Consider the following 22,785-nt stretch of genomic DNA (forward strand, 5'->3'; position numbering starts at 1 on the left):
CCCAGTATAAACCAACAATCCCATCAACCAGTACCTTCCCTGCCAGACTGTGCTCTCCAAAGAAGTGACAGGTCTGAAGCTTGTAAGATCTTCCCAGTATTATCTAAACATTGTATTCCCAACTGGCATATTCATTTGGATGCCATGAATAAAGCGCTCCTTGTTCAAGTGTCTGGGAACACCTTGATAAAAGCCAGTATCTCAACCCTGGCTATGTATCAGAGTCCTTATGGCACTAAATGCTTCCCATGGTTTAAATGAAGCACTCAGGATCGACCACCACTGAGATTAAATGACCTTTAATAGGCTAATGTGGATTAATGAGAATTTTCATACACAGAGCCTAATGTAGCCAGGCCTCTGTATCCTTGGTTTCCACATTCGTGGATTCAACCAATCACAGATCAGAAATATTAGAAAAAAATTTCCAGAAAGTTCCAAAAAGCAAAACTTGAACTTGCCACTTGTTGGCAACTATTTACATAGCATTTACATTGTATTAGGCACTATGAGTAATCTGGAGATGATTTAAAGCATATGGGAGGACATGTGTAGGTTGTATGCAAATACTACATGCTTTTATGTAAGGGACTTGGGCATCCCTGGATTTTGGTATCTGCAGGGGGTCCTGGAACTGATTCCCTGTGGACACCAAGGGATGACTGTACAGTGTTTCCCTAAACCTACCTGACCACAGAACTCTGAGAAAACTGAGCTTAGAAAATGCTGCTCCAGGTATGAAAATTAGTATGCTAAAAACAAGTGGAAATAGGAAAGAATAATGGAATTTGGTATCATACAATGAAAGTTACACAAAAGAAAACACACATGAATATGTTGCTAACATGAAAGCCTTTGTTTTTAATTTGATTGATACACAGTTGACAAAATATTTTAGAATAAAATAATCCATTAACAGGCACAAGGTATTTACAGTAACAACTGTGAAAAACATAAAACTGATGTACTCTTAAACAGTAATGTCTATTTATAAAATTTTTTGTTGTGAATCCGGAAGACTTTCAGTTCTGCTCATTACCCTGGTCTGAAGCCCCGACAGATGGTGCATAAGGCCCAGGAGTAGGAGGTGCAACTCTAAAACATTTGGCAAATAAGGATCATCTGTTGGTTTGAGCTCACAGGGAAGTGAAGGGCCAGATCTTGGGGTAAGGTCCAGAATGGAAGACTCCAAAGGAAACAACTAAAGACAAGACCTAAAATCACACTCATGTTTCTCAGTTTCCTACAGGAGGAGGCTGCAAACTATTTTTTAAGTGGACTCAATTTCCCCACTTTTAGCAGAAAATCAGCAACCCTGAGACTCCAATCTTCCATAATATAAAAGTTAATAAACACCTAGAAGTGGTTCAAGATTTATAAATAAATTAATTTTATATGACCAAATAGAAACTTTAAAATAATTTTTATGATGTGAAAATACTTGAGAACATTTCTCAAAAATTTCATGCCTAATTCTTAAACATTCTAACGAATAATTTCCAATGTCTGAAATTAGTTGCACAAAAAAAGATACACTTTAACTAGATGTTTTAAATTGAGTACAACTTGCTCTTGTTAAATGGAATGCCTACCTCTTCATATTGTTCAAATATATTGAAATTAATTTTACCCATCTGGAATATACAATGTGAATTTATTGACTTACACGACAACCACATAAACAGAGATCAAGAAAAAAATAACCAAACGCTTATGCTTTGTAACACTACTGAGACACAGTACACCATACACGTCAACATCTACTGATCCAACTAGGCTATTTAACTATACTTTCAACAAATGGGTTCAATAAACAACTCTGTAGAGCATATAACCACACTGTATTTAAAAATCAAATTTGCTGCTCCTCCAGTGGAGGTTCCAGAGCTTCCATTAGCTTTTTATTTGCCTCTTCATTATGCCGGCTTTGACAATGAGTTAAATGTTTCTTAAAGCCTCTTGGAAAATTTGACTCAAAATTACAACGTGGACATTTAAGTAAACTTTGCCCATGAGCTGCTACATGATTTTTAAGGAGAGATTCCAAAAGAAAAGCCTTTCCACAAATTGTACACTTGTAAGGACTGTGGACATTATGCTTGTTAACCAAATGATGCAAAACAGCACCTTTTTTCATAGCACGACAGCAACAAATTTTGCAATAATACTTTCCTTTTCCACGCTTCATGTATTTTGCAATCTCTTCTTCAGAGATAAAAGCCTCTTTTTCTTCAGTAAACTGCAGCACATTTTTGGACTGCTCTGGACTAGTCATGTCTATTTTGTTCTCTTTACTAAAATCAATAGATTCCACATCAACCTGCTCTTGATCACTGCTCGATTCTTGGCCCTTACTATCTATCGCATCCAAATCTGTTTTTATATACTCACTGCTACTAAGCTCAGCATCCGAGTTCTCTTGGTTGTCTTTCTTGAGCTTCTTTGAGGAAGGAAATAAAGTGTCTTCTAAGAGTTTCTTAGGTGTAGCTAGTAGTTCTTCCTGAACCAAAACATCACACTTTTGATCATCTATGGCATCTGCCTGTAGTTCATCACCAAGCTCAACTGCCTTCTGAGATTCTGAGAAGACAGCAGCTTTGGGAGGTTCGGGAAAAAGGGCATGTTTCCGGGGCTCTGGAAAAAGAGCACGTTTTCGTGGTTCAGGAGAAGCAGGAGGGGCAGTTTTGGTAGGCTCAGAAAACAGGGCAGGTTTTCTAGGCTCAGTATCAATAGAGAGAACAGGCTTCCAGATATCAGAGGAAGCTTTAGGGGACTCAGATGGCCCAGAAGGACCTGGTTTCCGGGTCTCAGGGAAGACAGGTTTCTGAGGTTCAATAAAAAAGGAAGACTTCCAGAGATCAGGGGAACCACCACGGGAACTTTTCTGGGACTCAGAAAAATCAAGTGAAGCAGGAGAAGTTTTCCGCTGATCAGGGGAAAGCTTCCAAAGCTCTGGAGACCCTGAGGGTTTTCTGAGCTCTGGAGATCCCGCTGGACTACGGATCTCTGGGGACAGTGGTGGGCCTGGTTTGCGAAGCTCAGGCGACACTGGAGGAACTGTCTTCCAATGTTCAGGTGACAAGGTGGGAGCTGTCTTTCGGAGTTCTGGTGGGCCAGACTTCCACGACTCAGGAGATGCGGGGGGAGACTTCCAGGAACCAGGTGAGACTGATGAAGACTTCCAGGACGCAGGTGACATGGATGGAGTTGGTTTCCAAGGTCCAGGTGATATAGAAGGAATTGGTTTCCAAGGTCCAGGAGACACAGATGGAGCAGGTTTAGCTGGCTTCCAAGGTCCTGATGATGCTGACGGACTGGATTTCCAAGACCTGGGGGACCCAGGTGGCCCTGGCTTCCAAGAACCTGGTGACACAGCTGGGGCTGGTCTCCGAGGCTCTGGGGACACAGCAGGGAATGGCTTCCAAGGTTCAGGAGACTCCGATGGGGACAGCTTCCTTGGCTCAGGGGAGACAGTCCGGACTGGCTTCCGAGACTCTGGAGATGCAGTTGGGGATGGTCCCCAAGGTTCAGGGGAGGCAGCTAGAACTGGTGACTCTGGAGATGAGGCTGAAGGTGGCCCCAATGTTTCTGGGAAATGGGAGTGTTTCTGGGGTTTGGGATTAGTAAGAGTTGCCTTTACTGGCTCAGGAGATACAGGAGCAAGTTTCTGTGGTTCTGGAGAAGGAACAGGGACTGGTTTCTGAGATTCAGAAACAAGAGGGACTGGTTTTGGAAGTTCAGGAGAAGAAACAGGGGCAGGTTTTGGAGGCTCGGGAGAAGGAAGAGAAGGTGTCTGTGGCTCAGGAGAAACAACAGGGCCAGGTTTCTGAGAGTCCAGGGAAGTAACAGGACTAGGTTTTGGTGACTCGGGAGACATAACTGGGCCAAATTTCTGTGTTTCTATGGAAAGGGCAGGTATAGGTTTCAGGAGTTCTGCTGAATTAGAGGCCATTTTCTGGTGTTCAGGAACAGAAGGGCTGTTCACAGGATCTGCTTCTTTGTTTAACTGATTTTTTGGTTTCTCATTCCATTTCTCTGGGGCTGAATGTTTGGATGTGATGTGATAGTATACATTAGAGTACATCTTGCTAGTGAAAAAGCATTTATGGCAGTGAAATAGCTTTGCACTTTTCTGGTAAAATATCATTTTACCTAACCCACCGGCATCCATTTCATCACAAAATTCTGGATGGATGGTACCCATGTGGATTTGTACATTTTCATAATCCGTGCCTCTGAAATTGCAGTGGTCACACTCCAAACGTGCCGATGGCTTACGAAGTTCCTGGAATACTTCCATTTTTCTAACATACACGATTATATTCTTTAAAAACAGTGCTGCAATAAAGTGGAGATAAATGATTTTCAGAGAACATAATTTTGAATAAAATGCTGTTTCTAGTCCATTCTATACTTGCATAGTAAGTCTAGAATGGCACATGCACTTATTAGATAATATCTCTATAAAGATTTTGAAGAGATGGGAAAAATATAATTAATTTTAAAGTGAGTCCCAAGAACTCTGCTATTTTTACATACATCATCTCATTTAACACTCCTAACAATATGGCTCAAATATCACTTTCATTTACAGATGAAGAAAATAATGTTCAAAGAAATGACTTACCCAGGTTATAGGACTATCAGGGACCCAAGCTGCACTCCAGAATTATGTATTGCATGTGCCTTACACTTTGACTCTAAAACCGCGAATCAACAAGCTGTCAGTACGCAAAGCTGAGTAAATATCAAAGCTAAAGCTAGGCTATTAAGGCAGAGCAAGAAACTTTAGGTCCATTTCAGAAAGCACTTGTTAAACTAAATCTAACATGAAAAGACAGCTTTAAAAAAAAGTCAACATATCTTGTAATGTTTTATCCATCCTAATATACTTTTACCCATTCATTTAATAAATTAATTATTTTGTGCCCCATGCTTTTCTAGGTGCTTGGGTTTAAAGGGGTGTCTTGCAATATGGTGCTCATATCAGTTGGGAAGGTAAGAATGTGGAGGGCAACACAGAGAAGGCACTCAAGCAGAGATCTTGAATGATGTGATGGAGTTTGCCAAAAATGGCAATTCAGATGGAGGACACCCTTGAGGCAACTTGCTTGCCAGAAAACAAGACTTTTAAACTTTTAAGCTAGCCTTGTTAAGGTGGTAAAAGTAACAGAAGCTCACAGTTAAAAACATACTCTTTCACGCAGTACAAGGTACTCACACAGTATCACTCCCCAGGGGTAGCCACTGTACTTATGTGTCACCGAAGAGAAGGTCTATGTTTACACATTCTACACAAATGAGGTATTAAGCATATTTTTCTGCAACGAGCTTTCATTTAAGGAAGAGAAGGTGTCTGTGGCTCAGGAGAAACAACAGGGCCAGACTCCAGGGAAGTGAGAAGTACATGTTTTGGTGATTCTGGAAACAACTGGGCCAGGTTTCTGTGTTTCTGTAGTAAGGGCAGATACAGGTTTCAGGAGTTCTGTTGAATTAGAAGGCATTTTCTAGGATATTTTTACATACAGAGTAAGCACTGAATTTCCTTTGAATGGGAGAGTATTTCTGAAAGGGAAATTCCTAGAAATGGATTACCTGGTTCAAAGGCTATCTGCAATTGAAACTGACATTTTACCAAACTCTCAAAAAGTTGTGGTACTATTTCACACCAACCAAGAGTGTCGACGTGAAAACTAACTCCCCAGCTCCCTCGGCATCACAGTATCGTTAAACTTCTAATCCTTTCTACTTCTTAGGTGAAAACTGATATCTCACTAGTGTTTTAATGTAGTTTAATGACAAAGACTGAATATTTCCCCTTGTTTATTAGCCATGTGTATTTCTTTTTCTAGGCTGTGCTTTGCCCATTTTTCTTAATTATTTGTAAACAGTCTTTGTATGTGAAAGAAGTCAGTCCTTTTATGGAAACTATCTTCTCACTTTATTATTTGTCTCGACTTTATGATTTTTTTTTTTTTACTACATACAATTGGTTTACATAAAAATTAAAAACTTAAAAGTGCTTCCCTTATGACTGTGTTTTAAGTTATGCCTTCCGTTCCATTATTTTTTTAATCACTCAATATTTTCCCTATGATAATGATAACTTCATTCTTTTCTTACATTTGTATCTTTAATCCTCTGGCATCCAGCCTATTTTTGACCCCAAATGGATAGTTCAGTCGTCTCAACATTGATTACACATGTAACCAATGACACATAATGTTCTATTCAGCAATTACTAAGTTTTGTGTACGATGCTACTCTGGGCTCTGTTCTATTCCCCACCAGCTCCATCTGGTATGCTCTTCTTAGCATGGGTATCCAACAACTGCTGAAACAGACTCTGTAACTAACATATTCATGCATCATCATGTATATGGGTGTGTATGCTTTTACAGTTTTCCCTCAAGAACTCCAAGCACTTTTTAAAAACGTACTCATCATAAAATATTCTCTTAAACGTTAGAAAGAAATGTTAAAAGCACACAAAAATACATGCAGAGCAATGCTGGTACAATACCGTTATTAAATATTGTATATTTAATTTACAATATAAATCCAGGACAAGTACTTTTAGAATGGGGAAGAAATATAGACCAACATGCTCTTTCCCTAGTAGACTTACCAGCTGTCTTACTAGAAGTCTTAAAAGCGGTCTTCAAAGGGCAGGCAAGTCTACATGGCTTTTCGACTAAACCACAGAAGACAGTGTGTAGTACGTGAAGAAGGACAAAGATGAGCAGTTGAACCTGAAAAAAACAAAGGAAGGGTAATCAAAATGACTTCTCTGTGAAAATTTGTGTCCTCTATAATAGAATTCTGCCAATTTCCCTCACTATCCTGCCCCTTCCAACAGCAAGAGGGGTCCAATCCAAAGCCTGGACACTAACTTTAATGAAACGACACCAAAGACTACAGCAGATACTATCCACGACACCATCCTTGTTGAATTTTATTTTAATGATCCACTATGGAATTAATGCGTGACCCTAACCCAACCAAACCCTTCTCAAACCCACCATCTAACTTCAGCTAACGTGACAAGCACTCAGAAGACTCCTGCCATGACTACAGGCTATTTTGTCAATTAAAACTTCTTATAGTTGAGGAAACTCAAACCTAGACATTAATAACTTGCTCAAGGTTAGGCAGTCCGCGTCTGATGAAGGACCATACTAACGTTCCGCTATCTATCCAGGTTCTTTGTCATATATCTTGACCAAGCTAATACAGTGGAATTTAGTAAGATCCTGTAAAGCCAGTAAATGGGCCCAAATCAGACAGATGAAATTTATCAAACATTTAGAATCCAAATATCAATTACAAAACATAGGAGTATAGTGAACTGCACTGGGCTGAGTATCCCAGTGGATCAACTGTCTCCAGCTCTGAGCAGGAAGGACACTTTAAGATCTTGAGTCCAAACACTGGGAATACGCAAAAGAAAGCAAAGAGAATGGTAGGAAGTCCTTAAAAACACGTCATTTGTGAGCACAGACACTTAACTTCAAAAGAGGAAGAATTAAGGATAATATGCAAGCTGTCCAAAAACAAGTGGAAGCCAGCAGGAAAAGAGATTTCAGCTCAACATAAAGTTTTACAAAGTACTCAATCACGGACTAGACTGAGCTGCTCTGTCAGGCAGGAGCCCTCCGTAACCGGGGGCCAATGATTAGTACAGGACCAGAAGGATCCTCAGCGGACTTAAGTCCAAGCGTATCATTTTATAATTGAGAAAAGTGATGCTGAGGGAGAGAAGTGACTTGTCAAAGATCACAACAATTAGGTCAAAGAAAACAACAGAAGACCCTGATTTCCTGACTCTGGATCTCTGCTGTAACAATAATGATGTCTTCCCCATGGGGATGTTGCAGAATTGAGTTCAGAATTCAGCTGCTGGGTAGAGGCTAGAAACTGAGATTACTTCCAGCTTCCAGATTATAGCAATTTTCCCCCTAAGTTTCAGAGTTCCTTAGCCTAACTATGAAAGTAACTCTACATTGTGCAGGTTAATAAAAATTTCTCATCCTACATTTCACCTCTACAGACCACGTATTGTGTCTAAAAAACATAAGTTTTAATCACGAGTGTTTTGCCAGTCCATCACCCTGTATCTTTCAGTGAAGTTCTACCATATGGTATCACACCTACTTCCATTTTCCATCCAATTTCTTTCTTGACATCTAGCACCACTGGTCTTTTAAAACATTTTGATGCACAGCTCTCCCACGTAAACTCAATATGTAGAGCACGTCTAAAGCTAATTTGCTCTGTTAATATATACACAGTAGCAAGGCTCTTCACCCTTGCTGATTTTTAAAAAATTATTAAACTTTAGAGATGTTTTAGGTTTAAAGAAAAACTGAACAGAAAGTTCTCTGTTCTCATATACCTCCTTTCCTCCCCTGCACATCCTTTCTCCTATTATTAACACCCTGTAGAGTGCGGTAGATTTGTTACAACCGATAAACAAATAACATGTTACTGTTAAAGCAGAAACTCTATACCCGTTCAACAATACCCTCTGAGTCGAATCATACAACACTTGCTCTTTTGTGTCTGACGTATTTCACTTAGCACGTCTAAACTGAAGCATGTATCATAATTTTATTCTTTTTTAAGGATAAACAGCATTCCAACTTTTTTCCCGTTCACCTGCTGATTATCATTTAGTGTCACCGCCTTTTGGCTGCTTCGAAGAAGGCTGCTCGGAACACTGGTGTCCAAGTACCTGGGTCCCTGCTTTCAATTCTTTGGAGTTCACACCTAGGAGGGGAAGTGCTGGATCATGTGACAACTGCATGTTGACACTTTTGAGGAACCACTGAACCACTTTCCACAGCTGATAGCCGCTCCATTTTAATTCCCAGCCACCAGTGCAGGAGTGTTCTAATTTCTCCACGTCCGAACAAACACTGGGTGTGAAGCGGCATCTCGTTCTGGATTCCCTTTCCGTAACTCTGACGGCTAAGAGCATCCTTTGACGTGCTGCCTGGCGATCTGCACATCTTCCCGGGAGAGACCCCCACTCAAGCCCTCTGCCCACTTTTACACAGCTTTTTGTTGCTGGGTTATCAGATGCACACCACATTTCTCCCCCTCCGTGGGTTGCCCCGCCGACTTCTGAACAGCACTGATGACAAAGCCCATGCAGCCGAGGGCGGCAGAGAAAACTGCCTCCAGGACCGGACCCGCGGGGCCGGGTCCCGCCTTCCCAGCGCGGTTTTAAACAAAACGTTTCGTGCCTCCACGGGATGACGCAGGGCCTCCCGCCCCTAGTGCCGGCGGCCCCACCCCGCCCGCGGCTCTGGGGGGAGGGGTCCTTCCGCCGGCGCCAGCGACCGGGCCCCTCCTCGGCGGCCGCCCCAGGCTTCCTCGGGACTGCGGCCCGGACGACGCCCCTCCCTGCCCGCCCCGCTTCTCACCGGTGGGCCGCGGGCGGCGTCCAGGCGGGGAAGGACTGCGGGAGGCCGGGCTCGCGGTCCCAGACGGCTCCGCGAGGCCCTGCGGCGCAGCGGCCTCCCGAATGGCGACGAGGCGCAGGCGCGAGCTCCGAGCGCGCGAACGTGCGCGCGGCCACAGAATGGGCCGGAGGGGGCTGACGGGAAGCGAGTTTGGCGCCGCGCGCCCTCCCGCGAAGACCAATCAGATCGCTGGTCGCGGAGCGCCGCTGTGTGGAGAGAGCGCTGGTCTGTCGAGCGGCCCGACCCGCCCCCGGAAGTGACGCGTGCTCCCACTCCGCCCCCGGAGGCGCCCGCCCCGGCTCCGCCCCAGAAGTTCCAGCGAGCCGGCGGGCCTCAGGGAGTGGCTCCGCTGCCCTGGACGGTGAGCGGTGGGAGGACGGCCGCACTTGTCCCTCCCGCCGGGTCGCGGGTCCGATCCGCGGCCTGGGACCACCCGGCCGCTATGAGTTTTGGATTTGTTTCTGTCTTTGGCCGGGTTCTTTAAAGTTAACAGCTCCGTAGCGCTTAAGTGCCCCGCCGAGACGGTGCTGCGTAGGGAGGGAAACGGCTGGCCGCCAGGTTCCCTGCGGGAGCCAAGGGCATCCACTACCTGAGTTGCAGGCATCTCTGGTCTATGCCTGTGTTTTTTGTTTTATGCTCACTTTCACGCCAAATTTAAAACCTTGCATTCTTTTAACTTCTGAAAATAGTCTAACTTTAAATAGTAACTGGGGTGCTTTCTAGGAAATTTTCAGATTTTTGTTTTTGTAGCAAAATGATCCATACTTTTGACCGGTTTAAATAGCTTTATTTAGTTATTTATTTTTGGCTGCGTTGGGTCTTTGTTGCTGCGCGCGGGCCTTCTCTAGTTGCGGCGAGCGGGCTTCTCATTGCGGTGGCTTCTCTTGTTGTGGAGCATGGGCTCGAAGGTGCAGGCTCAGTAGTTGTGGACACGGGCTCAGTAGTTGTGGCTCGCGGGCTCTAGAGTGCAGGCTCAGTCGTTGCGGCGCACGGGCTTAGTTGCTCCGCGGCATGTGGGATCTTCCACGATCAGGGCTCGAACCCGCGTCCCCTGCACTGGCAGGTGGATTCTTAACCACCGCACCGCCAGAGAAGCCCTAGATGTAATAGCTTTAAAGGAAGACCTTCCACGTAATTAAAGGCTTTACAATTCTCAGTTATCTTTTACCTGAGCTGCGTGGACTCCTGGATGGAGGCACCGCCTGGGCTGAAGAGTACCTGCCCAGGTGCGCTGTAAACTCACTGGTGGGAGGGGAGAGGGAGGGGGAATGGGTGACGGGACCACAAGTAAATGAACACCATTCGTCTTTACCTAGACAAACGCTTCCCATCCTCCAACGCCCAACCCTGGAATGAACTTTTGTCTCCTAACTTATGAAAAAGTTCTGTGTCAAAAAATAATAGTTGAAACCGCACTAGAAATACAGGCAAAGAACACAGATTATTTAGAAAAGAAGAACATAAATGTCCAATAAACAGAAAAAAATCTTCAGCTTTAATAATAAAAATGCAAATAAAAACACGTTTAAAGCTGTAAATTTTAAATGTAGAAATGAGATCTTTTCTTTGAAGATCAAGTTTTATATTTTAAGAACTTTTGAGATTGTTATCTTGAATATGAAGCTATGTTGTGAAATTCAGCTTGGGAATAGATAGAGTGCTGTTTTTCTTATTTTAAGTCTGTATTTTAAAAGTCTTTGATAATTTTATTGTAAGTGTTGCTGTTATGTCAGCGTTACCAGAATAACTTGCAACCCTGTATTGTTGTTGCAGCCTTTTATTGTTGTTACTTGTGAGGCCACCTCCTGAAAGGTAGTTTAATTTGTCATCCATATCATGCAATTTCCAGTTAAAGAACTGGTTAGAGCCCAGAGACTGTTAGCAAGATATCAGTTTATTATTTCTGCCATTGGTGAAGATCAGTTGGAGTGACGTGTCAGTGAAATATCAATGTGTAGATGTGTACCTGTTCCTTTAGTTCATCTGCAGAAGGGAGTCCCTTCCGTCTAGAGGCAGCTGTGGGGTGTGGGGATACTGCTGGAGTGCCGGAGTTCTTTATTCCTTTCCTTTAAGAAGCCTCTGGGGCCTTTTTACCTTCTGTTATGAAATTCACCTTTAGAAACAAGGCTCATTGTGGCTGCAGGCTGTAGTTTGAACAAGTTCTTTACTTTGTTTTCTTCTCCTGTGTTAGAATGAGTTGATTATTCCAACTGAACTCTGAACAAGCCTCTAGCATAGGGCAACTTCTGGAAACCAATATCTAGATTGTGATGGGGCAGTAACTCTGGGTCTTTTTCATTGATGTTTTCTTTATGAATAGACAACAACAACAAAAAATAACAAAACACCAAAAAACTTTCTGCCATTTTTTTGAATTGAAATTATGTAAACAAAGCTATTGTAGCTCTAGAATGTGTAAATACTTCAAGATGAATAACACAAACGAACTCCCAATTATTGAAATTTTGGTATTTTAAAGCTTCTTAGAATAGTGCCCTAAACTTGAAAGTATGCAAAGAAAGCAGAAGTAACTCTTACACAACCCACTAAAATGAGGACTTACAGGCTTTCAAACAAAATCTAGTTTAAGCCTCCTACTTAACACACACTTTTTAGTAACTAATCTGGGTGTTTTCTCAACTTACACTAGATTCCAGGTGCCAAACTTGAAGAAGGGAAAGAATGGGTGGAGGCAGGTGAACTAAAATTGCAGCAAGAAGTGACAACCTTAACAGCCTCTGGGGATGAGGACCCCAAAACACAACCAAAATGGCATTGGGCTTTGTCATTTGTCATATGTGCATAAAGGATAATGACATTGAGCCTCTGCACATACTCAAAACCTACACAGAATCACGATTGCAAACCCAGTGCACATTGTCAAATGAAGTGGTCAAAATCAGACTGACTTTTCTGTCAGAAAAAAAGACAAATTTTCAATTCAAACTAGTGCATTAATATACATCTGACGAATTATAAAAATGACTGAGACATAAATTAAGGAATGCTTCCTGTAAGAGAAATAATAAAAGCAGCCCAGATTATAATATAGATCTAATACAATTAACTTATCCACTTTAAGAGTAATAAAAACAAGACAGATAACTCTCTCTACTTAATTTATAATAATGCAAAATAATGTTAACTAAAATGATGTTAGTATTTTAATGAGGAGTACAACTTTGGTGAATGTCAATATACTTTCAAAGGTTAAAAACATGACTCTCACACAAATATATAGTGAACACATATCAGAGATTTATTAACTCAAGGGAATAAGAGAAGAATAAAGCTCATTCAAAGAGAATTCATAAGACTGAGAATATATAGCCATAGAAGAAAGAATGCTAGTTAGATACAAAAGTGGTTAATGTCCCACAGGGCAATAAACCTATAACCTTTGAGTTTGTCTTTCCTGTCGGACAGAAATCATTCACATCTCTACTGTACAAAAATCTACATGTTAGCCTACAACTTCATGTGTGTGGGTCCAAATCAAAAAGAGATACTAGATCAAACACTCAATAATCCTTACCCAGTCAGAGATGACATAGAAAGCTGTGAAATCACTCTTTTGCCTTAGTTCCAAGTTTTGGGCAATTTTTTAAACAGCACAAATTAAATAAGAATCGATATAAACATGAGAATCAAGTGCATTCATAGTTTTGATATGGTTATCGGGCTTTTCCCAATATAAAGATTGGAAATAAGGATGTATGATGCCTGTTCTTGGAAGGCTTTCATGTGCCCTGTGTGCCCATTTGTAACAAGACTTTAACCAATGCTATTAACACTCTTCATGAAAATAACCCTCAGATATTATCTCAGGGTTGAAGGTGAGAAAAATGTTCAAGGAAACACAAATACTTAGTGCTGGAGTCATGAGCAGAACCCAAGATCTTTGTTTCCTAATTCCACCTACTGACCTGTACTCATAGAATTCAGAGGTTAAATTTACATGCTTTTTTCCTCGGTATAGCTATTTGACTGCTCCCATTAGAAGCTTAACACAACAAAATATGATTAGCATCCTCCAAATTCGTTTTGAGGACAAAGGAACCTCTTGCCTATTTACCGCTTTCCTAGACTCAGCAAACAAAATGGAGAAAGCCTATTTACATGTAAAAAATCTACTCTCTGCTGATGTGCTCTTGGTTGATGGGTGCCCCTGGAACTCTGAGGTTGCTTGCTCCCAGTGTGAGTGAGCTTGGCCTTGGAAGGCTGGGGCCTGCGTGGCTAATGCCACAGGTGGAAGCCAGCAGTGGCTCGGAGCAAATGGAAGGACATCGACTCGCATCCCCGAGGTGGTGGCCAAATCTGAGTTGCACCCCATAGGTTGGTCTGAGACAACTTGGGCCTCCAGGGACTGATGCTGTAGTAGGGTGTGAATTCTGGCGATGGGGGTCCTTCAGGAGGGGGCTGTTAAGGTAAGGCTCAGGCTGTACTTGGGCACAGAGCAGGGTCCAGCCCCCTCTGGGTTCAGTCTGGGAGGGATTTAGTCTGGGACATTACATGTGAATAAAAGTTCTAACACAGGCTTAATAAAAGGTTTAACATAACAGTTATACACGTTTATGTCCCTAATGACATTGTCAAAATATATGAAGTGAAAACTGACTGAATGAAGGGAGAAATAGTTTTACAATAATAGTTGGAAATTTCAATACCCCAGGCACAATGATCGGTCAAACAACCAGACAGAAGAAGAGCAAGGGAATAGAGGACTTAATAAACCAACTAGCGCCCACAGACAGACACAGAGCCCTCCGCCCCAAAACAGCAGGACATACACTCTCCTCAAGTGCACAGGGGACATTTTCCAGGATAGATCATACGTGAGCCCACAAATTATGTTTCAGTAGATTTAAAAAGTGTCTTCTCTGACCACAAAGGGATGAAGTTTATAGTTATGAATGTTTGTAGTTAAAAAAAAAACCAAGAAAGATCTCAAATCAACAGCCTAACTTTACAATTTATGGAACTGGAAAAGGAAAACAAGCTAAACACAAAGCCAGCAGAAGGAAGGAAATAATAAAGATTAAAGCAGAGATAAATGAAATAGAGAATAGAAAAACAATAGGAAAAAAACAATGAAACCAAAAGTTGGTTTTTCAAAAAGATCAACAAAATTGACAAAGCTATAGCTGGATGGGACTAAGAAATAAAAGAGAACACCAAGTTACTAAAATCAGAAATGAAAGTGGAGACGTTACTATTGGTTCTACAGAAATAAAGATTGTAAGAGAACACTATGAACAATTGTACACCAATAGATTGGATAACCTAGAAGAAATGGACAAGTTCCTAGAAACACAAAACCTGCCAAGACTAAATCACAAAGAAATAGAAAATCTGAATAGACCCATAAGTAGTAAGGAGATTGAACTAGTAATAAAAAAATCTCTACACACAAAAAAAGCCACGGCTTCACTGATGAATTCTACCAAACATTTAAAGAAAAACTAATACTAATTCTTGTCATGTTTTTCCTAAAAATTGAAGAGGGAACACTTTCTAACTCATTCTTTTAGACCAGCATAACCTTGTTACCAAAGCCAGAAAAAGATACTACGAAAAAAAGAAAACTACTAACTAATATCCCTCATGGGTATTGATGCAAAAATACTCAAAATAGTTTTCACAGTGGTTGGTCCTGCATAGAGGGGACAATAAAAATTTAATGAATTTGAACCTGCCCATACGTTTGATGAAGGAATAGGTAGCATCTTATAGAGAGCTAAAAGAAGTTTTAAGGTTACCTTTACTGGATGAACACTGAACAGTGTTTTGTATGGTGGAGTGAAATTTTGGTATTTGGCCCAGTGTTCTCCCGTCTCCTCACTTGCCTGCCTCATGAATAAACCCTTTCTCTGCTACAAACCTCAGCGTCTCGGGGTTTGGCTTGCTACCACTGGGCAGCAGCCTTAATCAGTAAAGGCAAGTTACACGCAGAGGAGCTTCTAACAAGCTGTTCCCTTATCTGCTGCTCTGTGAGACACACTCAAGGATTTCTGTTACAGTGCCAGGTTCTGTTAATGCTACTGGGCATGGTTTCACTAACTCAAAGATGAACATGCAGGATATTTACCAGGCAGAGGTCTTGTATCAACACCTGTGGAAGGGAAGGGATAAGAGGAGGCAAGGTTGGGCAGAGGGAGAAATCGCGCTGTGATACGGGACCCACAGAGGCCTCAGCCGACCTCATGGGGGCCCCTGAAGCTGGAGTGACTCCTAGGATGTATTTAGCTGAAAGGTTTTAATATGAAATAAACCTTGCTGCTCTAAACAAGTTTGAATTTTTGTTTTTTAAATTTATTTGTATGTGTCGGGTCTTAGTTGCAGCACATGGGATGTTTTGTTGCAGCGCATGGCCTCTTTGTTGTGGTTCATAGGCTTCTCTCTAGTTACGGTGTGCGGGCTCTAGAGCACGTGGGCTTAGGTGCCCTGCGGCATGTGGGATCTTAGTTCCCCAACCAGGGATTGAACCTGCATCCCCTGCGTTGGAAGGCGGATTCTTAACCACTGGACCACCAGGGAAGTCCCCTGAAATCTTCTTTATAGTGCTGACAAGACAACTTAAAATCAGGTCTTGATTACAGCTTGGGCATTCTATTCTACATAGCCTGAACATGCCTGTAATATTTGAATTCATCCAAGTCAGAGATAATTTCTCTTGAAAAGTATCAGAAATATTAAGGCTTGCATCAGTCTCCTTGAAGCATCAAGATGACGTGAATGCGGACAAACCCAGGAGACCTAGCACCTGATTGTCCAGGGGCAACCCATTCCCACCTGCCTCTCCCTACTTCACTTATTTGTCTGTTTTGACGTCCTCAATCAACACATATATTCTCATTATAAAAATTCAAACAGTGCAAACATGTACAGAGCAAAATGTGGAATCCCTCTTTCACTATGGATGATTTTAAAAATCTATGCTTTAGGTTTGGGTGGATCAAATAGAGACAGCACTGCACAAGAGAAATAAAGAAAAGCAATCTTTGGCAATAGTAATATGCTGACATAGTTGGAGAGATGGCATTTTGTCATGGTGAGCACAAGACAGCAGGAGGACTGGGACCTGGTTGCCTCAACACACTCGGCTTTAATGGAGAAAATAAAAGTGGAGAAAACTTTAATGTGTCTGCCATCCCTCCCAGGATCACCATGCAGATTCTTTAAGAGGATGAAGGAGATTTGTGGTCTCCATCCACAAGGAGGTTTGGCTGGAGGGAGAAACACTGAAGGCACTGATTTGGGAAGGTTTTGATGGGCTTCCACTCCAAAGTGCTACAACTTCTAGTAGCCTAATTTATACAATTGAATGTAAAATGATCAGCCAGTTTTTTGGGTCAACTCTTCCTTGCTTTTCTGGCAGAAACTGGTAGGTGATAGCTACCGAATGGCATGTTCCCATCTTTGGCAAAAGTGGAAGGATTTGCATACAGGAAGTGACAGGAGGGACCCTGGGAACCCCTGGGCTCCCCTCCTCCTGCCGTGACCCAGGCCCTGGCACCTCTGCTTCCCCCTCTCTCTCCATCTCCCCTTCCTGTGCCCGAGGCCCAGCCCTGAGCCGTCTCCTCCTCCACATCCTGCATTTCCACTTCATCCAGTCTCAGCTCAGGCATGACACATGGATCCCACTCCTCAAGTGGTGATTAAGTTGGTCACTACTGAGGGGGCTTATCGTGACATGGCTTCGAAGTTTTAAAAAATTAATATTGGTACAAATTGGAAAAGAAGAAGTAAAACTGTCACTGTTTGCAGATGACATGATACTATACATAGAGAATCCTAAAAATGCCACCAGAAAACTACTAGAGCTAATCAATGAATTTGGTAAAGTTGCAGGATACAAAATTAATGCACAGAAATCTCTTGCATTCCTATACACTAATGATGAAAAATCTGAAAGAGAAATTATGGAAACACTCCCATTTACCATTGCAACAAAAAGAATAAAATACCTAGGAATAAACCTACCTAGGGAGACAAAAGACCTGTATGCAGAAAACTATAAGACACTGATGAAAGAAATTAAAGATGATACCAACAGATGGAGAGATATACTATGTTCTTGGATTGGAAGAGTCAACATTGTGAAAATGACTATACTACCCAAAGCAATCTACAGATTCAATGCAATCCCTATCAAATTACCAATGGCATTTTTTACGGAACTAGAACAAATCATCTTAGAATTTGTATGGAGACACAAAAGACCCCGAATAGCCAAAGCAGTCTTGAGGGAAAAAAACGGAGCTGGAGGAATCAGACTCCCTGACTTCAGACTATACTACAAAGCTACAGTAATCAAGACAATATGGTACTGGCACAAAAACAGAAACATAGATCAATGGAACAAGATAGAAAGCCCAGAGATAAACCCACGCACCTATGGTCAACTAATCTATGAGAAAAGAGGCAAAGATATACGATGGAGAAAAGACAGTCTCTTCAATAAGTGGTGCGGGGAAAACTGGACAGCTACATGTAAAAGAATGGAATTAGAATACTCCCTAACACCATACACAAAAATAAACTCAAAATGGATTAGAGACCTAAATGTAAGACCGGACACTATAAAACTCTTAGAGGAAAACATAGGAAGAACACTCTTTGACATAACTCACAGCAAGATCTTTTTTGATCCACCTCCTAGAGTAATGGAAGTAAAAACAAAAATAAACAAATGGGACCTGATGAAACTTCAAAGCTTTTGCACAGCAAAGGAAACCATAAACAAGACGAAAAGACAACCCTCAGAATGGGAGAAAATATTTGCAAACGAATCAATGGACAAAGGATTAATCTCCAAAATATATAAACAGCTCATTCAGCTCAATATTAAAGAAACAAACAACGCAATCCAAAAATGGGCAGAAGACCTGAATAGACATTTCTCCAAAGAAGATGGCCAAGAAGCACATGAAAAGATGCTCAACATCACTAATTATTAGAGAAATGCAAATCAAAACTACAAGGAGGTATCACCTCACACCAGTTAGAATGGGCATCATCAGAAAATCTACAAAAAACAAATGCTGGAGAGGGTGTGGAGAAAAGGGAACCCTCTTGCACTGTTGGTGGGAATGTAAATTGATACAGCCACTATGGAGAACAATATGGAGGTTCCTTAAAAAACTAAAAATAGAATTACCATATGATCCAGCAATCCCACTACTGGGCATATACCCAGAGAAAACCGTAATTCAAAAAGACACATGCACCCCAATGTTCATTGCAGCACTATTTACAATAGCCAGGTCATGGAAGCAACCTAAATGCCCATCGACAGACGAATGGATAAAGAAGGTGTGGTACATATATACAATGGAATATTATTCAGCCATAAAAAGGAACGAAATTGAGTCATTTGTTGAGACGTGGATGGATCTAGAGACTGTCATACAAAGTGAAGTAAGTCAGAAAGAGAAAAACAAATATCGTATATTAACGCATGTACGTGGAACCTAGAAAAATGGTACAGATGAGCCGGTTTGCAGGGCAGAAGTTGAGACACAGATGTAGAGAACAAACGTATGGACACCAAGGGGGGGAAACCACGGTGGGGTGAGGATGGTGGTGTGCTGAATTGGGCGATTGGGATTGACATGTATACACTGATGTGTATAAAATTGATGACTGATTAAAAAAAAATTAATATTGGAAAAAGAAAATCCAGACAGTTAATGGTCTAAATGAGCACGAGGGTGAGAGCAGTTCCCTCTGGTTCCTGTTGATGATGGAGCCCTAGTCCTGGAGGGACGGAGAAGGTGAACTTGGTGGACACGTGGCCCGTGTTTAGTCCTTTCATCTATTTGGTGTTTTATCCTCATCACATTTTTCTGAGTCCCTCCCTGCATCAGGCCCAGTCCCCTTACAGAGCTCACAGGCTGGAGAGGTAATCAGAGTGTGATCATAGCCCTGGGGGTCCCAGGTGAGGGCAGAGGGGGCTGTAGGAGGGGGTGAGGATCATGAAGGGCTTCATGGAGGAGGTGACCTCTGAGCTGGGTCTCCAAGGACAAGTCATCATCTAGCCAGGAATTTTCAAAATGGAGAGCGTTCCATAGGATATTTGTCTTAGGGTGAGAATCTTAAAAAAAATCCTTGCAAATATTGTCTCATTATGTATTTGGCCAGGACAACCAGTAAATTCTCCTGGCAGTATTGAACTTTTATTTCCTTCCAGGAGGTCTCCAAAGGTATACCTGTTCCATATGTGGCTCAAAACCAGTAAGCCGGGCTTCCCTGGTGGCGCAGTGGTTGAGAGTCTGCCTGCCAATGCGCGGGACACGGGTTCGTGCCCTGGTCTGGGAAGATCCCACGGAGCAACTAGGCCCGTGAGCCACAATTGCTGAGCCTGCGCGTCTGGAGCCTGTGCTCCGCGGCAAGAGAGGCCGCGATAGTGACAGACCCGCGCACCGCGATGAAGAGTGGCCCCCACTTGCCGCAACTAGGGAAGGCCCTCGCACAGAAACGAAGACCCAACACAGCCATAAATAAATAAATAAATAAAAATTAAAAAAACAAAAACAAAGAAAACCAGTAAGCCTTTTTATAGCTTAACCATGGACAAAGAGATGTCAGTAAAGAAGGTGAAAAGAGAGCAGCCCCCATGATCCAGAGTCACTCCCAAAGACAGCCAAAAGAAAGAAAGAGTAGATGAACAGAGGAAAGGTTTGTTTCTAGGCACACAGGAACCAATCAAAAAAGTAACTAACATGTTAATGATGAAAGTTAAAGGATTATAAACCTCACTTAATAGGGAAAGGGTGAGGGGAGAATTGGCTTCTATGGGAAGAACAGATGGGTTTCTTCAGGAAAGACGACAGGTTCTTTGGAAAACAATGGGATATGAGAAAGTTTGTGATCATGTTTGTCTGTAAAGGGATGAGTGATCTTTGCATCTTCTTCAGGGTCATAAAACACCCCACAGAAGGGATAGTAGGATTACTCTTGGTCTCTCTCCTGGGAATAGAAGCCACCCTGGAGAGGAAATTTATGGCCGTGGTCATTTCTCAGAAGCTTCTGCTTTTATTCACATGAGGGGAGCTCCAAGAAGGCATTTTTTCTGCATCTGTTGAATCTCATCTCCAGCTTAAGTTGTATAGGAATTCAGTGGAGTTTACACTGTGTGGAGACCAGAATCCTCAGGAAAATTAGAAAGAACAAATCAAACCCTCAAAAGAAACTTAGCCAAACTATGTCAAGAGACTCATCAACCCTGGATCTCCCTTCTCCCTCTAGTACTTCTGAGAATGTGAATATCCCCTAAAGGAAAGCTCAGGTTGAGTTCATAAGAGCTCATATACGGGGGACCCATTCCTGAAGGACCTGGCTACAAGGCCAAGCTTAGGGATATGGACCGACTGAAGTATACCTTACAGAGAGGCAAAATAATCAAAGCTTTACATGCCTACAGGAATCTGGAACTGCCTTCTTCTGACATCACTTTACATCCTTTCTCCCCTGGGGATTGGGTTTATTTGACAACCGGAAAGGCTGGAAATCCACAAGACCAGTTAGACCCCAAGTGGACAGGACCCTACCTAGTAATTTTGACCACCCATTCTGCCTGACAGTTATAGGGAATAGCTCCGTGGGCCCACCACAGCAGAGTGAGGACAGCAGCTACGCCTGAGGAAGAAGTTACTGAGCTACCCACTCCACACACCTGTGAACCTGTCACAGACCTTAAGTTACTTTGCAAAAGGACGAACTTACTGATAGATCAGTAATGTGGTGGACAGGCTTAGTGCTTGGCCTTGTCATTGCTCTTGGCTTACTTGGCTGCTGCTGTTCTGCCAAACCCCCTCCCTGTGGAAAACATTTCATCTGACTATGCTGGATATCAGGAATATTAATATTGGAAGCGGCATGAGTGGCCATTATTGTCTATTGTTTCTTCTCTGTTCTCTTATAACTGTCCACGCAAATGGGAATTCAGTGCAGTGGTAAATTTCTCGAGGATTATAGCCCATGGACAAAATCTACCCCAGTGCTTGTCTGTCATCTCCACCCACAAAGGGATGCCTATGGATTAAAGGTGTTACATTTTACTCCTAAGAATGACAACCTCACTCTCAAGGTAGCTAACAGTTCTGCTAAAGCTATCCCGGTTGAAGTTTATATCTTGTCCCTAAGGCAGATTCCCTGCTTGGACCGGGCCCCTCTCATTAACATCTCTAATGAATACAGAGCACTCAGTCTAACGTGCTGCCACTCTAACCAGTCTTGCTGCCACAGCCCCTGAACTTGCAATAACACCCTGGACTGCTCTGGACTCTGATGGATGCTTCTTCCTTTGCCCCAAGATTTTAGCGCCCCGGGATTGACTCCTAAAGAAATCTCACCTGTTGGTGCCCTGTGCACTGACTCAATGAATACACACAGGGACCAGACGGGAGATGTACTTATTGGAGAGGGAAGATGCTGGTTGTCTGGTGTTTAGTATGTGGCCCCCCTGAGGATTGGGGAAAAGCCACTAGTCAAGAACCCCCCAGTGACCCCTGCTATGCAGGTGGGCCTCTCTCCCCGCACTGCAAAGGCACCCCCTCTTGGGCTAGCCACTTAGGGAGGTGGTTCAATTCCTCAGAAATGCGCTAGGTGTGCGCTCCCCCTGGGTACCTGTTCCTTTGTGGCCCAGGGATAAACTCATTGTCTCATCAGGACAACCCCAACTCCTCCTTCCCTTCCGTTGCTTAGATAATGCCCAATCTGTGCACAATGCACACTAGGCCAGCTAAGTTCTAGGAACCTGGGTATAAGCATTCATAATATCACCCAGCCCTGAGATCAAAGGGCAATGGGACTCATTCCGGCTGGAGTAGCGATCGGTCTCGGACTAGAGGCCCCCTGGGGAGATGTTGCATACCATGAAATCGCTCTACGGAATCTCACACCAGCCCTTGAGGAGTTATCTAAAAACATGGGGGGTGCCTTACAAGGACCCCATACTTCTCTGGACTCATTAGCAAATGTTGTTCTCGACAACAGGCTAGCCCTTGACTAAGTTCTGGCTGAGCAAGGGGGAGTCTGCACAGTTATTAAAAAGACTTGCTGCACGTATGTCAGTAACTGGCCAGATTGAGGGCAACATAAAAGAGATATATGAACAAGCTCAATGGTTACATAGATGTAACACACAAGGTCCGGATCCAAGCTCCATCTAGGATATGGTCAAACAGAGCCTTCCCAGCTTCACCTGGTTCCTTCCATTTCTTGGCCCACTAATATCCTCCTGCTCATCTTCAGGCCTTGCCTCCTTAACTGCCTTGTCAACTTCGTTAGTAAACGGCTTGAAGCCATCAAACTT

General features: G+C 42.7%; 1 protein-coding gene across 2 annotated transcripts; it reads right to left on the minus strand.

Moving 5' to 3' along the window:
* Positions 1–864: 864 nt before the first annotated feature.
* Positions 865–9,569, minus strand: CHAMP1 (chromosome alignment maintaining phosphoprotein 1). Of its 2 annotated transcripts, XM_068526882.1 has the most exons (4): positions 9,429–9,569; positions 6,629–6,752; positions 4,628–4,700; positions 865–4,338 (listed from the first exon to the last, which is right to left on the minus strand). In XM_068526882.1, exon 4 carries the CDS (start codon positions 4,298–4,300, stop codon positions 1,853–1,855), a length of 2,448 nt encoding a protein of 815 aa, XP_068382983.1. In that variant the 5' UTR covers positions 4,301–4,338; positions 4,628–4,700; positions 6,629–6,752; positions 9,429–9,569; the 3' UTR covers positions 865–1,852. The 2 variants fall into 2 exon arrangements, with proteins under 2 accessions (XP_068382983.1, XP_068382982.1); XM_068526881.1 differs by lacking the exon at positions 4,628–4,700.
* Positions 9,570–22,785: the final 13,216 nt, after the last annotated feature.

This window comes from Eschrichtius robustus, chromosome 18 (assembly GCF_028021215.1).
Source record: "Eschrichtius robustus isolate mEscRob2 chromosome 18, mEscRob2.pri, whole genome shotgun sequence".
NCBI classification, from domain to species: domain Eukaryota; kingdom Metazoa; phylum Chordata; class Mammalia; order Artiodactyla; family Eschrichtiidae; genus Eschrichtius; species Eschrichtius robustus.

What these genes read in the sequence shown, in the direction of transcription:
- CHAMP1 (XM_068526881.1), bottom strand. Translation starts at nt 4,300, where the DNA reads ATGGAAGTATTCCAGGAACTTCGTAAGCCATCGGCACGTTTGGAGTGT.